The sequence below is a fragment of the Vulpes lagopus genome, chromosome 24, assembly GCF_018345385.1.
Source record: "Vulpes lagopus strain Blue_001 chromosome 24, ASM1834538v1, whole genome shotgun sequence".
NCBI classification, from domain to species: domain Eukaryota; kingdom Metazoa; phylum Chordata; class Mammalia; order Carnivora; family Canidae; genus Vulpes; species Vulpes lagopus.
In genome coordinates, this window is record NC_054847.1 from 9,883,042 (window position 1) to 9,898,320 (window position 15,279).

General features: G+C 35.1%; 1 protein-coding gene across 3 annotated transcripts in view; it reads right to left on the minus strand.

Moving 5' to 3' along the window:
* The window catches only part of PTPN4 (protein tyrosine phosphatase non-receptor type 4), a 208,224-nt gene that overhangs the window by 31,800 nt on the left and 161,145 nt on the right, over positions 1-15,279 (minus strand). For all 3 annotated transcript variants that reach the window (XM_041739473.1, XM_041739474.1, XM_041739475.1), the window contains 3 exons: positions 14,236-14,361; positions 11,160-11,318; positions 1,057-1,216 (listed from right to left, as the gene is read on the minus strand). In XM_041739473.1, coding sequence (XP_041595407.1) covers positions 1,057-1,216; positions 11,160-11,318; positions 14,236-14,361 — 445 coding nt within the window. The remainder of the gene's footprint in view (positions 1-1,056; positions 1,217-11,159; positions 11,319-14,235; positions 14,362-15,279) is intronic.

The following is a 15,279-nucleotide window of genomic DNA, read 5'->3' on the forward strand; positions in this document are numbered from 1 at the left end:
AGTTACACCAATTAGATACAGGCTCCTTGCCCTAGCACGCTAGACTGAGTATAAGCAGGAATAGGTATTACGAATGCAGTTATTAATTGCAACATCCTTGGAACCCAGCTCAAAGTCCTGCACACAGTAAGTGTTCATAAGTGTTGCATGAATTCACATTCCTTCCTCTGCTTTTAAAAACTAATTTATTGGAATATAATTCAAATGCTATACATTTCAAAGTATATAATAATTTTTATTATAGTCACAGTTATAGAAATACCACTACCATTTAATTTAAAAAATTGTCATCATGTCCCAAAGAGACCCTGTACCCATTACCAGTCATTTCCCATCCCATCACCCCCATTCCTTATTACTCTGCAATCATTAACCTATTTTCTGTCTCTATACATTTGAACCATCTCACATATATGGTTTCTCCCTGCACCTTATTTCATTCCCTCATGTCCCTTTACGTTTCCTAAAATAGACCCATATTTCTCTGTCTTAACACATCTTCATGAATACAGTGTATCCCTAAAATTTACTGACAATCTTACTTTCGGTTTATTTGTATCTACTTGAGAAAGCAATGAAAATTCATAAATCAGAGGATTCTAAAAATTTACCATTTTTATTGTGGTAAAAGCATGTTCTCTAAGGGAAAAGTACCAACACAATTCATAAATATATTTTATAGAACAGAGGGTGGTTATATATTCCAGGGACCTGTACTCAATTTCAAAAGGTTGATGAAATGATAGTCTCTGTATTCACTGAATTATATAATACAGTTAATGGTATTTAATGGATTATTCATTAGCATTTGTTCTGAAAATGTGTGTTTTGCAAAACTAAATTCAACATAAATTTGTCAAGAATGGACTTTTAGAGTAATGATATAAGGAAATTCCACAATTGGGTTATATCATGGCAAAATTCATTAGCAACATTATGATGAAAAAGAGAAAGTATAAGAATAAAATTTACAGACAAAACACACCACAGTATAAAAAATTTTATTTCCAATTTAAAAATTTCAAAGTGACATGAGAATATCTGAAAGCTACTCACAGTAGATTTTTCAGGAGAAGATGGAACATCAAATGTTTCATTAATATGGTTTTCCAGATCTTGTTGAGAATGTGAATAATGAATTTGGTTCCAACTGTTTTTCTTTGATTGTTTGGGTGGTAAAGCTGGAGGCTGCCCATCTCCAGGGGTCTCTTGTGATCTGGATAGGAGAAAGGAAAAAAAAAATTTGTATTTTGGAAACTGTCTTCTAGAACTGTTATTTTAAAAGCTATGGTCAAAACCAAAACAAAACAAAATAACATAAAACCTAGGGCCAAGCAAATTAGAAATTTACAATGTCTAGTAGGAGACAAGCTTTATTTTTTTTTAAAAAAGATTTTATTTATTTATTCATGAAAGACACAGAGAGAGAGAGAGGCAGAGACACAGGCAGAGGGAGAAGCAGGCTCTATGCAGGGAGCCTGATGTGGGACTCGATCCCAGGACTCCATGATCATGCCCTGGTTTAAAGGCAGCACTAAACCGCTAAGCCACCCAGGCTGCCCCAGGAGACAAGCTTGTTTGCTTGCTTGCTTTATTTATTTATCTGTCTGTCTATCTATCTATTTATTTGTTTATTTAGAGACAAGCTTTAAATACCATTATTTAGGGATGCCTGGGTGGCTCAGTGGTTGAGCATCTGCCTTTGGCTCAGATCGTGATCCTGGGGTCCTGGGATCGAGTCCCACATCAGGCTCCTTGAGGGGAGTCTGCTTCTCTCTCTGCCTATGTCTCTGCCTCTCTCTCTCTCTCTCTCTGTGTCTCTCATGAATAAATAAAATCTCAAAATAAATAAATACCATATTTATTTGCAAGTGTTACTGTTTAATGAAATATTTCTTAACTTTTTAAGTAATATATCAAATTTCCTACTTTACCAAATCTGTAAACAATTCTATATAATAATCAAATATACTTTAAGGGTTCCACTATGAAGATATTTATGATATTTATTAATCTACTATAATAGTATACATTCCTTTCCAAATCACTTTTTTAAAATAAGGTTTTCAATGGAGTCACAAAGATAGCCAGGAAAAAAGGCAACCAAAGAGAAATCAGAATTAAGAGTCTGAGCCATTCCACACATCTGGTACATCTAGAGAACTTGTGATTGGCACAATTTACTCAGAAATAAAACATAATTCATGAAAATAATGAACTCAGTACTGCAACAAAGATTAGAATCTGAGTAAGAGTGCTGAGCTCACTAAGGAGACAAAACTGGACACAACACTGTTGGTGTACATAATTTAAAGAAACAGAATCCAGTTAACATTAGGGAGCATAAGACTCAATTTCTGACAGCCAAGGATTGATAAAAAGAGCTAGGCAGGAGGAGCTTCAAAGTAAAAACGGTAGTTTTTTTAAGAACCAGAATAGTATATGTAATAACATTACTTGTGAGTTGTTCACAAAGGCCAGAAGGGGGAACCAGTAGTTCAATTTACTAGGAAACATGTATCCAAGGAGATTGTGGAAGCAAGGAGATTAAGTAAAGTAAGAGGAAATGGTTCACATGGTAAGAGCAGTGACTATTACTGAGGTTGTTATTTATCTCTGGGATGCCAGGAGGCCTTTGGGAAAATAAAAGAATTACTATCCATTGCCTAAGGTCCCGTAAGAGAATTGATAAAACTGCTATGTCAAGTTACATGGCTGCTACTGTACTATTCAGGCACAGATTTTATCCAGTTTTGCTTTTTTGTTAAGTAACAACAGATGCCTAAGATATAAGCTGTAAGGTCTTGAGGAAGTGGAACTACATTAGATGGCATCATTGCTCAAAAATTGTATATGCTCTGGTTAACATTATGCTTGGCCATATGACTTGTTCTGGCCAATGACATGTGAGTAGAAGTAGTCACTTTGTTTTAGCTTCTTTTTTTAAATTGTATTTTTTAAAAAGATTTATTTATTTATTTATTTATTTATTTATTTATGAAAGACAGAGAGAGAGGCAGAGACATAGGCAGAGGGAGAAGCAGGCTCCATGCAGGGAGCCCGAAGTGGGAGTCGATCCCGGGACTCCAGGATCGCGCCCTGGGCCAAAGGCAGGCACCAAACCGCTGAGCCACCCAGGGATCCCCTGTTTTAGCTTTTTAAAAGAGATTTTATTTATTTATTCATGAAAGAGAAAGAGAAAGGCAGAGATCTAGGCAGAGGGAGAAGCGGGCTCCCTGTGAGGAGCCCATTGTGGGACCTGATCCCAGGGATCCGGGATCACAACTTGAGCCAAAGGCAGATGCTCAATCACTGAGCCACTCAGGTGCCCCAGAAGTGGTCACTTTAAGAAACAAAAAATTCACAATTTATTATGCTTCTCTTTCTCCTTGGTCATGAGACTTGCCATGCTCCAAATAAGAGTTTGGGTCCTGGAACAGACCTGACATGGAGTAGAGCCACAGATGATCCATGAGCAAATTAATTCAAGAAAGAAATAAGCTTTGTTGTTGTAAGTCACTATAAGGTGGAGTAATTTGTTACCACAGCATAATTTATCCCAAGATAGTGGATACAGAAAGTAGTGTCAGAGTAGCTCTTTGATATCTATGTTCTCCCTAGGTAGAGAAGGTGTGAAGCTTACTTAGAGGCTCACTGCTAAATACCTGCAGGATATACATAATGAAGCTAAAAATTTGATTAGCCAAGGAAATCAGCCAGGATTAAAAATAAATGGTATAACTGTATGGTCCTCCAGAGAAATTTCTCTTAAGAGAGAATATAGTCCTAAATTTTCATAATGTAATATAAAACTTAATCACTAAGTAAGTTGGTAAGTCATAATGCCCACTCAGCCTAACTTTCCACATAGAAGTCTTTAGGGAATAAAATGCTCAAAATTCTGAGAAGTCTGTAAGGACTGCAAAAAAGAACGTATCTCTCTTTTCAGCAAAGCCTTCTTTGAGGTCTACCTTGATGTTCAGGGATTAGAGGTACCAAACATACTAGTTTTTATTCTACTCGTTTCCACTCCAAGAACTCAAGGCTTTCAGACCCAATGTATTGACATATTGCCAGTATGGGAAAATGCTCCTACAGATGAAAACAGAGACATGGATCTCAACCATGGACTGCCAGAAGGGATTAGGACACAAAGACAGACATCCCCTGGCACAGCCTCACGTATGTGACATTTCTAAAAAGCAGTTGATACAAAGCCTCCAAGAATTTACAAAATCCAGAAGTCACTGAACTCCACATCTATCCAAAGATTTTTTTCTAGTTTTGCATATATTTGTCACACCCAGGAAACGGCCTCAAAACTAAAGATCCATAGGGCATAGTATAAGGTTGAGATCAAAACAGAATAGTTAGAGTAACTTACTTTATTCTTGGTCCAGTCAACAGCCTAATATACAACAGTTCTAAAATACACAAGAGGAACAAACTCAAGCCTGATCTGTAAAGCAACATCTAATTGAACTAAATTTAGTGGGTATGGGTCTAACAGTGGCAATGCTCAGTTATAAGAGGGACAGTACTGACATTATGAGACACTCTGCTAAAATTGTCGATTTATCTTACTGGCATTAAAGATTAGGCATTATATAGTCAAAAAAGCTCCAGAAGTTATTTTTTCTAATTAGAAATCATTGTTCTAAAAGAGTGGTTGCAAAATCATGGCTTGTGGGGCAATTTTGGCCAAAATACATTTGGCCCATTATTTATTCTTAATAAATGTGAGTTAACTGACTACATTTTAAAACTTACATATATATCTGGATTTCCAGAATGGAACATCTGGAAGCTCTGGAAAGAATGGATCTGCATTACTACTGGTCAAAGCCAAGAATCAGCTGCTGCCTTTAGATAGGCCACAGACACCCCAGCCCACATAAATCCCACCCAGGGTTACTAAGTCTGCAAGAAGACACAGAAAAGAAAAGGGTGAAAGCACACAGGCTTGGGTTGAAATTTAAACCAAGTTCCAGAGAAAAGATAAGGAGAAAACAGCACATGCTGAAAGGATTAGTCAAGACAGAACACAGGAAAGAACACTGTAATTTCGGATTTCTGGAAAAGGGCTATCTGCCTTCTCTCATTGTTTTATGTAACTTTCTTGTTAGAATAACTTCTCAGAGAATGATGGTCAGGCTTTCCAGATGCTGGATTGTTGCAGAGGGCTAGGTAGTCTGGGAGCTTTTACAGTAATCTGGATAACTGTCCATTCTATGTCTCCATGTTCAAGAACCAAACTCCATCTTTATTTATACATCAACTTGTATCTCTGTCTAACACAGTCTATCAAAGTAATCAAAGATGTGAATAGACTCCTGACATTCTTATTTTGGACAAAGGCTATCAAATACATTTTAAGACATATTCCAAATGTATTATAAGACATATTCCAAATTTATTATAACAAATAACTTCCTACTTTGTATCTAATGTAGAGATCATGAGTACAGTTAATTTATTACTTACTCAATTATCTAGGAAGATGACTTTCATAAACCATGCATTATAATTAGAAATTACAATATATTTTAAACAATGTCATTAAATAGATCAGTTCTTAAAAAAGATATCATTTCTAGACAAAAATAAAAGAATCCCCACAATTGCTAATTATAACTGGATAAAGAGAGATCATATACTTTGGAAGAACAACCAGACAGCGAAGTGGAAGAGAGCCCCATTAGAAATAATTCTCCTGAGAGAAGGGACCTATGACTTAAAGAGAAAGCTACCATCTACTATCAAAAAGTTCGGATAAGACAAGGGAAATAGGAATCAAAGAAAAAAGTAGACATCAGAGCTAAGGTTGGAGTTTTACAAGTAGAGATAATGCTTTGGATTTAAAGATGGGAGGTAGAAAAGATCTGTTGTTACAAGGAGAGTATAGAAAGAAGTATAATCCTAAAGGGATTATTTTGTTACTTATAATAATCCTAAAGGGATTATTTTGTATTTGTTACTTATATACCAGGCAAGATAAACCCTGAAAATTGTGTTTAAAAAAACAATGCTAAAGGTTCAACTGTATATACATATCCTTCATAGAAGCATAAAGTTTATTCTAATTTAAGATCAGAAAACAAAATTCATATCCTTGGTACATAGCAAATACAAACTTGCCAGGACTGATGTCTTCTTCTAATGCTCTAAGATACTACCAGGAGCCCATGTCTCACTGTAATCACTAGTGCTATCCAAGTTTTCATGGGGCAGTAACCCTACTATACTTACACTATGTAAGATGCATATAAAATTCTGATTCAAAACTCAGGCTTCCTGACATGTTGGCTAATACATTTACAATATTTCAAAGTAAACACCATTCCAAGTTGATTACTAATTAATGTTCAAGCAATTTAAATATGCATATAAAACTCTCAGGGATATGACAAATATTGAGAATAGAACTGAAAATGTCATGTTACTGTATCAGGAAGAATCTATTTCAGAATCAAGTTCCCAGACCTGAGATGCCTGGTTTTAACCAAACTCCAAGTCCCAGACCTCAGTTTCCAAAAAGAGAGTACTGGAGACATTTGGCAGAGGGGGATGGCAGGTTAGGAATACTGCAGTTGCAGTAGCTTGGTGACCTACATAATTTAGTCTAGCTGCCACCAAGTGCAGCCTCAAATACAATGCACCCTCTGAGTCCCCACGGCTTGATCATTTCCTCCCATCACATCTCCTTTGGTTTTTATTTCCTTATCCTAAAGTGGTCTGGTATCTGCAGGATCCATAATACAGATGACCCTTGAACAGTTAAACAGATCAACATAGTTTGATCAGCGCCAATCTACATACATGTAGATTTTTTACTGTACGATACTATAAATGTATTTTCTCATGATTTTATTAACATCTTCTCTAGCTTACTTTATTGTAAAAATACAGTACACATTACATGTAAGACACAAAATATGTGACAATCAGTTGTGTATATTCTCATTAAAGCTTCTAGTCAAACAGGTTATTTGCAGTTAAGTTTTTGGAGAGTCAAAAGTTATATGTGAATTTCCAACTATGTAGGTGTTGGCACCCCTAACCTTTATGGTGTTCAAGGGTCAACTGTATGTTGCTAGAGTTGATCAAGATTGTCATGGGAATTAGGTTAAGCTGAGCATGGACATAAAATTTTCAGTGGCTTAGCTCAGAGGAGCAAAGTGAAGGCAAATCTTTAAGAACAAAGCGAAAGGAAGTGATGAAGTGCAGGCAAAGCTGTGGGGGCTCATTAGAAAAGACTAGAATGGGACAGTCCAGGCAAAAATAGCTCAAGGAAATGGATTTGATATTTCAGGATTATAAAATCTGTAAAGAGTCTCTTGTGATTAGGGCCTAAGGATAAAGCTATGAATGAATTTGGAGAATTCCTCACTGTATTCAACCAGACATCCATACGTCAAATATGTAGACAGATAAATGGCTGATAAATATACTTAAAGGCTGCCAGTATATCCCTCCAATTAACTAAAATTATACAATTATTGTAGTTAACATCTACTAAGTACTTTTTCTCTGCTTAACCATTCATCTTATTTACTGTTCACAGCAGCCGTCTGAGGTAGATATTATCATTCTTTTTTTTTTTTAACAGGCGAGGAAATTAAGGCTTAGAGATAAAATGACTCACCCAAGGTCACATAATTAGAAGTGGTGGGACCAAGTTTTAAACCCAGTCTGAATCCAGAGCTTGTGCTCTGAACATTATGCTATAGTTGCACTTTAAACAAAATAACTGCAAAAAAGCAGGAGCAAAGTTATTTTAAACCAGAGGTTTTCAAACTTTATGTAACAGTAGACTCTTCTCCAAATACAATGCTTCTCAGAAGCCAATTTATAAAATAGATAAGGGCTAAGCAAGCTCTTACAGTATCTGAGCCCTCAACAGAACTTATCAGAGCATATCTCAAACATGACTATTTTCTATCAAGCCATTTGATTATATAAGTAGTAATAGCGCTGTATTATTTAAATGGAGAGAATACTAGATCAGTAGAGATCTGTGCTCCAATAACATGCACTTTAATCAGTTACGTATTTCTAACTCAATGATTTTAATATATTTAAAACCAGTAACTTGCCTAAAATTGTGGTGGTGGTGGTGGTGGGGTGAATGGGAGCAGAGTTTGAAACACTGTGTTCAAATCTATCCACACAAAAAATTTTGTGGAGAAACTACTACCTGTATTAACTTTTGGACATATAGAAAGGAGAAGAGAGATGGGAATATAATTCTAAAAGTGTTCTAATGCACAACTCTCATATTGGGATTTTTCAGTATAAATAACTTGCTTATCTTCAACTTTGATATTTTAAGAAATCTTAAGAGCAAATAATGAAAATGTTACTTTTCAGTGCACTTTGCTGTCAACAGAGCAATATATTTTAACACAGCAGCAAAAAAAAATATTTTAAAAAGCAACAATCTTACATGTAATGTGTACTGTAACACAGCAGCAAAAGGTTTGACTGACGTTAAACCTGTCAGTGAAGCCAGGTAGGCAAAAACTTAGCTAGTTTACCTGAATCCAGTCAGCTTTAAATTTCCTCATGAATGCTTCAACAGCAGCAGTGAAAACTGCTTATTCTGCAGTCACAGCAGCTCTCTGTTGCTGTCTTTAGCAATTTGAATAAAAATAAAAAATAAAATCTTAACCACCCAACTCATGTTTTATGATTTTGTAGAAATGTCCGAGTTTCCTTGTTACATTATTAATGGGAGTATATTAACATTTGTGGTGTGAATTTACTAAAATAAACACCTGTTAGTGTTTTCAAATTAATTGAGGGTTATTGTTTTTCTCAGAAAATCACAAACTAAAACAGTCTAATTTTCTGTGAAACATTTAAAGAAAGGAAGGAAATGGTAGACTGTAGTTTCAATAAACCCTCCCTAGAAATGATAACTTTATTCTAAGCAGTACAAACAACCTCCTATTTGTTTCCATAATAAATACACCTATGAGTTAATAGTGGTTTCTCCTTGTGACGCAGGTGACCATACCCAGGGACTGAAATTTGGACCCATGTTTCACCTGAAAAGCGGTGTTCTCACTAAAAAAATCAGGAAACTGGTGAGGTGATCTGAAGAGTTATTCCAATACATGTTGAAATGCTCTGTGCTTCATCCAAAACCTTGTCCAAATTCTTTCCACATTTGGCCAAAACTAAAACCTATGGATTCTAAGTTGTAAAGTATTTTCTCTGATTACAAATATCAGTCAACCAACCAATTGGTCAATCAATCAACAAAGTCTTGTCTAGGACACAATGTTCTGTTGGTTGGCTTAGGTAGGGAAGGCCTGAATTTTAGTTCTATAAACTAGGACAGGTTCTGTTAAGTGTGGCTTTCTCATCTACAAAATAGGGATTTACAGGTCTTTGCTGTCACTGAGTGTCTTGAACAGTGAGATCATTTCTGAAGCTGATTGTAAGCAATTAATGTAAGTTATATGTTTATGATTAAGCTTATCTTTTCAGAATTCTCTCATTATTCTTAAAATTAAAACTGGATAAACTTTAAATGCAATGTTAAGAGATTTAAAACTGAATACAAACACATAAACCTCATAAAATACGTGTCTGAAGAGAAAGGCCCAAGCATTTGAAATTCTTGTGGCACAAATGGGGAAGCAGAAACCATTCAATTCCAATCCATCCTGAACTTGCATCTCCATTAAAGGTCAGGAAACCAGAACAAAGGTTTTTTTTTTTTTTTTGGCTTGAGGAACCTATAAAATTTACATATGGAAATACTCAATTGTATGTGTATGTATTTGTGTGTGTTTGTGTGTGTGAGAAAAGGGCTCTTCAAAAAATGGATTGAGGTCATTTGGTTAGGTCTGGAGAATTAATTGTTTTGTTCTGCAGTATGACAGCTTTGAGATTCCTCTATATGGTTTATTTCTAGTGCTGAGAGTATATCATTCTAAATTTAATCAAATCAAATCAAATTAACATTTTGATCATGTGCTTCATTACTGTACTTTTTAAAGTTTCAGAATTAGAAAATATATAATTATTAAAAATCAAAGTTTACAATTATAATTTTTAAAGTAATGAAAAATTACATTTCCATCAACCTTGTCTCCTGTCAACTTATTCTCCAGGTGTGTCGCTGTGCAGTGTTTATCTTTCCTCTTCTATCCTTTTTACTGTACACAAAGAACAAAACGTTTTACCAAGATATGTTACTGAGACTAAAATTCCACTTTTTTTTTTTTAAGATTTTATTTGTTTATTCATAGAGATAGAGAGAGAGAAAGGCAGAGACACAGGCAGAGGGAGAAGCAGGCTCCATGCAGGGGCTCAACCGCTGAGCCACCGGGGCTGCCCCCACTTGTTTTAAGAGCTTAGCCACTCTTCCTTGGCTGGTCCTATAGTGAGACAACTATAGGGCCTCCAGTATATCTTGTCATGTTTCTGGAGCTCCTATACCTAACCTGCTTTGCTAACCAATCTGTCTACTCTTCCACCCGTCACCCTCAGACTTCTCTTTCTTCAGCCCTGATGAGAGTCACTACATCCTACACCCCTTCCTTCTTCTCAACAATTACTCTTTTTACTTATCTATGCATTTATAAAGAATTTTACTTTTTCCCCTAATTCTCACACTGTTTTTACTTGCATATGGACTAACTGCAGTGTGTAAACCAATACCATCAAGATATTGCATGTTTATGTGAGGGTAAGCATGTTACACATTAAGGTGATGAGGTATAAACAGTGAATTTTGTGTATACTTTCTACAACTTATTTTCAGTATGATGATCATCTTACTTCTTCTTTGCTACTAAACTTCTCCCATTGTCTATTCATTCTTATGGTTCCCTTCCTAAAAAATATTAAGAAAACTCTTTTAGTATATTACTGCTTGAACACAGTGCTATGTTATCTGCAGAAACTAAAGATTTAAGAACATACTAAGTCAACAAAATAATAAGAGGGTTTTGTTTTTTTGGTGGTGGTGGTGGCGCAATACAAAGAATTCTCAGCAACAAATAAGCACATTTATGAATACATAAAAATTTTAAAATATTGAATAAATGCTTGTATCAATTACCCTAATTTCTGAGACTATTTCAAATGAAACAATCTAGCGAATTATTATTTATAAGAAGGAAGTTAAATGTAAAAGGTCTTACGGTGATGACTCCAGAACGATGCTATTAGCTTGTGTTGAAGATGGAGATCTGTGATTTACAAATACTTCGCTTGGGGAAGTATGAACAACATGGTCTACCAAATGACCAACTGAAGACGGACGTAACCGGGTTCCCTCTTGTGTGAATGCAGAATTTCGACTACATGAAGAGGAAGAAAAATTGAGTGAAAATGGGCTTTAAATAATTTTTTCTGGTTTCTTACTTATATGATTACATTAGAAAGTGGGTATGTGTTTTAAGACTAAACAACATTGACTAAGCAAAATCTGACTAAAATAGTATGATGCAAATAGAAAGAATACCTAATGGGAAGTCCAAGATCCGAACTACAGACAGTGATCTGCCACAGGGTTTTACCTCTTTAATCTATTATCTCTACCAACCTTAATGTCTGAAGGTTTTAGTCACTACAACTTTTTGTCTTAATCGGCATTTACAGGATTACAGCATTTATACTTCATTTTATTGCATTTTGCTTTATTGCTTTTTTTTTTTTAAGATTTTTTTTTAGAGAGAGAGAAAGAGAGAGAGAGAACACGAGCAGGGAGAAGGGCAGAGGGAAAGAATCTCAAGCAGACTCCTCTCTGAGTGCACAGCCTGATGCAGGCCTTGATCCAACAATGCCAAGATCATGACCTGAGCTGAAATCAAGAGTCAGAAACTCAACTGACTGAGCCACCCAGGAGCCCCTCTTTAAAAAAAAAAAAAAAAAAAAAAAAAGGTATTAAAGGGTCCCAGTAACTGTGGGGAGGAGCAAGTCTATTGATGCCATTTCTCTAACAGCATTTGCTCACTTCATGTCTCTGTTACATTTGGGTAATTCTTGCATTATTTCAAACTTTATAATTATTATTTTTGTTACAGTAATCTGTGATTAGTGATTATGACTTGCTGAAAGCTTAGATGATGGTTAGCATTTTTTAAAATATGCACACTGGTTTTTTGCACATATTGCACATTTAATGGGATATTGTAGGGTATAAATATAACTTCTATATGTAACTAAAAAACAAAAATATTCACTGATTTGCTTCACTGCAGTGGTTGAACCAAATCTGCAATACTTCCAAGGTATGCCTATATAAAATAACAAATGTATGAATAAATAATTCAGAAATATCTCTGGTCTGTGTTCTTTTTTAGTCCTTACAAAAGTTTTTATTTACAGTTTTTAAAATTCTTAAAAATAAACAATGAATAACACATTTCCATCTTTATAAGCGACAGTCACATGAACTATTTATCATTACTATTATTAATTATGACAGCTAACATTTGAACACTTATGTGTGAGGCATTGTTCTAAGCATTTTATATATTGCTTAATTTAACCTTTATAACAATACTACAAGAAAGACACTGTTATTGTAATTTTGTAGATGAGGAAAATGGAACAAAGAGATTAATTAACTTGTTCAAACTTAGGGACGCCTGGTGACTCAGCAGTTGAGTGTCTGCCTTTGGCTCAGGGCATGATCCCGCGTTCCTGGGATCAGGTCCCACATCGGGCTCCCTGCATGAAGCCTGCTTCTCCCTCTACCTCTCTTTCTCTCAGTGTCTCTCATGAATAAATATATAAAATCATTAAAACAAAAACAAAAACAAAGTTCAAACTTACAGTGACTCCAGGGCCCATGCTCTTAACCATCATACTGTACTGTCTCAGTAGAACTGAGGAAAAAACCAACTTTTTTAGATCCTATCTAAAATTGTTTCATTATCTAGGAAGCTTAATCAAAGCTACTGCTAACTAATTAACTCAATCATCTTTCCTGTGTCTTCTATAATTTGCTATAATTGTTTAGTGGTACTAGTAACAAATGGAGACATGGCTGGCTGGAAAATGAACCAAAAAGATGGTTATGGATTTTCTTCAAATTGTTGATTAGCTTCTGAATATATGGTAGTATTTTATTTAAAAAGATGATTTAGCAATCTGCAATTAGTAAGAGAAAAACTTTTGAGTCTTATCTATTTTTAGCAGCTAGGAAGACATGCAGGTAAGGAGCTAATGTTCTCTGGATGAAACTTTACTTTTAATATGGTAGATGTTTATTCTTGGGCTGACAAACACCCACGGGTGACAAAATTTTTAGAATTTAGTACAGGGGTGCTTGGGTGGCTCAGTTCGTTAGGCATGTGACTCTTGATTTCAGCTCAGGTTGTGATCTTGGGGTTGTGGGATTGAGTCTCGTGTCAGGCTTTGCACTCAGTGCTGAGTCTGCTTGTCCCTTTCCAACTCTGTTCCTCCCCACACTGTGCTCTCTAAAATAAATAAGTAACATCTTTATTACAAAGCAGAATTTAGTATACACGTAGTGGATATTATTGTGTTTAATACATTTCTAAAGTTAGACTTCTTTAAATATTACATTCCACACCAAAATTCAAATATTTTGTATTCAACCTTTTGGTTAAACAAAATCTATGAACACACTGATATCTGTTTATCATTACCTAGGTATGCACATATATTACACACATTTGTTAGCACATTATTTAAAATCTTCAGCCAGTACAAGTTGATTATAATATTTTTATTTATACCAAAGCATACAGTTTTTGTGAGAAATACTAGGATAAAGTATATAAACAGTAAATGGTGGTAACATAGGCTTCTTAGTGAAAATATGGCTCAGCTTGTGGGAATTTACATTGGAAACCCCTTTTTCCAGACCACAGAAAGTGGTGGAACAGCTTAGGCAAGAATCACAATCATTGAGCATTTTCAAACAATATATGCTTCCCTAGAAATTCTGTTGGAGAGCTCATTAAAAAGGATTATGTGAATAATGACCTCATTTCCAGATTTTAAGTCTACTAACTGATCTTGATTTAATGGTTAGAGACCCATACTGTACAGGAAAGTGTGCTTCCATGTTCAATGTTCTGCTCTCTCATTCACTAAGACTTTTCCATGCCACTAATGCAGTAAGCTGCAGGCTCTGAGGAAAAATGCTCTGGAGCAAAAAAAGTCACACTTGACTAAAATATTTAAATGTAAAGATTTACCTATTTCATTCTTCAGGCAAATCTAAGGTAAATTTGTACTTACTGATTAGGAGTTCCAGGTGGAGACCGTGATGGAAGGCTTTGTGTTTCTAACCTGTCATCAGATAATGAATTTCTGCTTACTACTTCCCAATCCATTAATTTCCGTGCCAACGGCTTACTTGGGGATCTGCAGAAATAATTTGGTAAGTAAGCATTTTTATTTTTATACCTCCAACTATAAACCAAATCTCAGAATTTGTCTTAATAGATCATATTCTATTTCTTTTAGATTTATTTATTCATTCATTCATTCATTCATTCATTCATTCATGAGAGACATACAGAGATAGGTAGACACATAGAAAGAGGGAGGAGAAGCAGGTCCATGCAAGGAGCCTGATGTGGGACTCTGGGATCACAACCTGAGACAAAGGCAGACGCTCAACCACTGAGCTGCCCAGGTGCCCCTCTATGTTTAGTATCATAATTTACCAGCACAATGTATGACCCTAGGTTCTTCCCTTCCTGAGTTTTATGATTTATGAGTATCTAAATTTTCAGTGCAATTTTTAGTTTATTGATTTCATTAAGCCATAAGTAAGTTAAATTACTTATGAATTGAAACCACACAAGGAACCCATCATTTCAGGTATTCACAGCCAAAACCTTTTTTAGTTTGGCTTAATGACATCTCCTTAATTTAAGAACATCTAACATTTCCTAAAAGAGATGTAATGCTATTGATTAAAGAAAGGCACTGACTCGGATTTCATTTTTCATAAATGAATTCAAAGCAACATAAGCATGAACATTTTCCTATTTCCCATTACCATAAGTTTAAATTATAAGGTTTTCCTACTTGAAGACAATCAGGACACAATTTAGCCCAACCTCCCAAAATTGCTGTGCAAACTAATATTCCTATTAGTCACAATAAGATGGAAAAAAGTATATTATATCACGTATTTGATTTTTAAAATGGAGATTATTAAAAGAAACCATAATATTTATTGCTCTTCTATTAATGCTAATTTTCAAAGTTAATAAGCTATTCATTTTCATATATTAGACTATGAAATGTAAATTATAGGAGTTCATAACCATA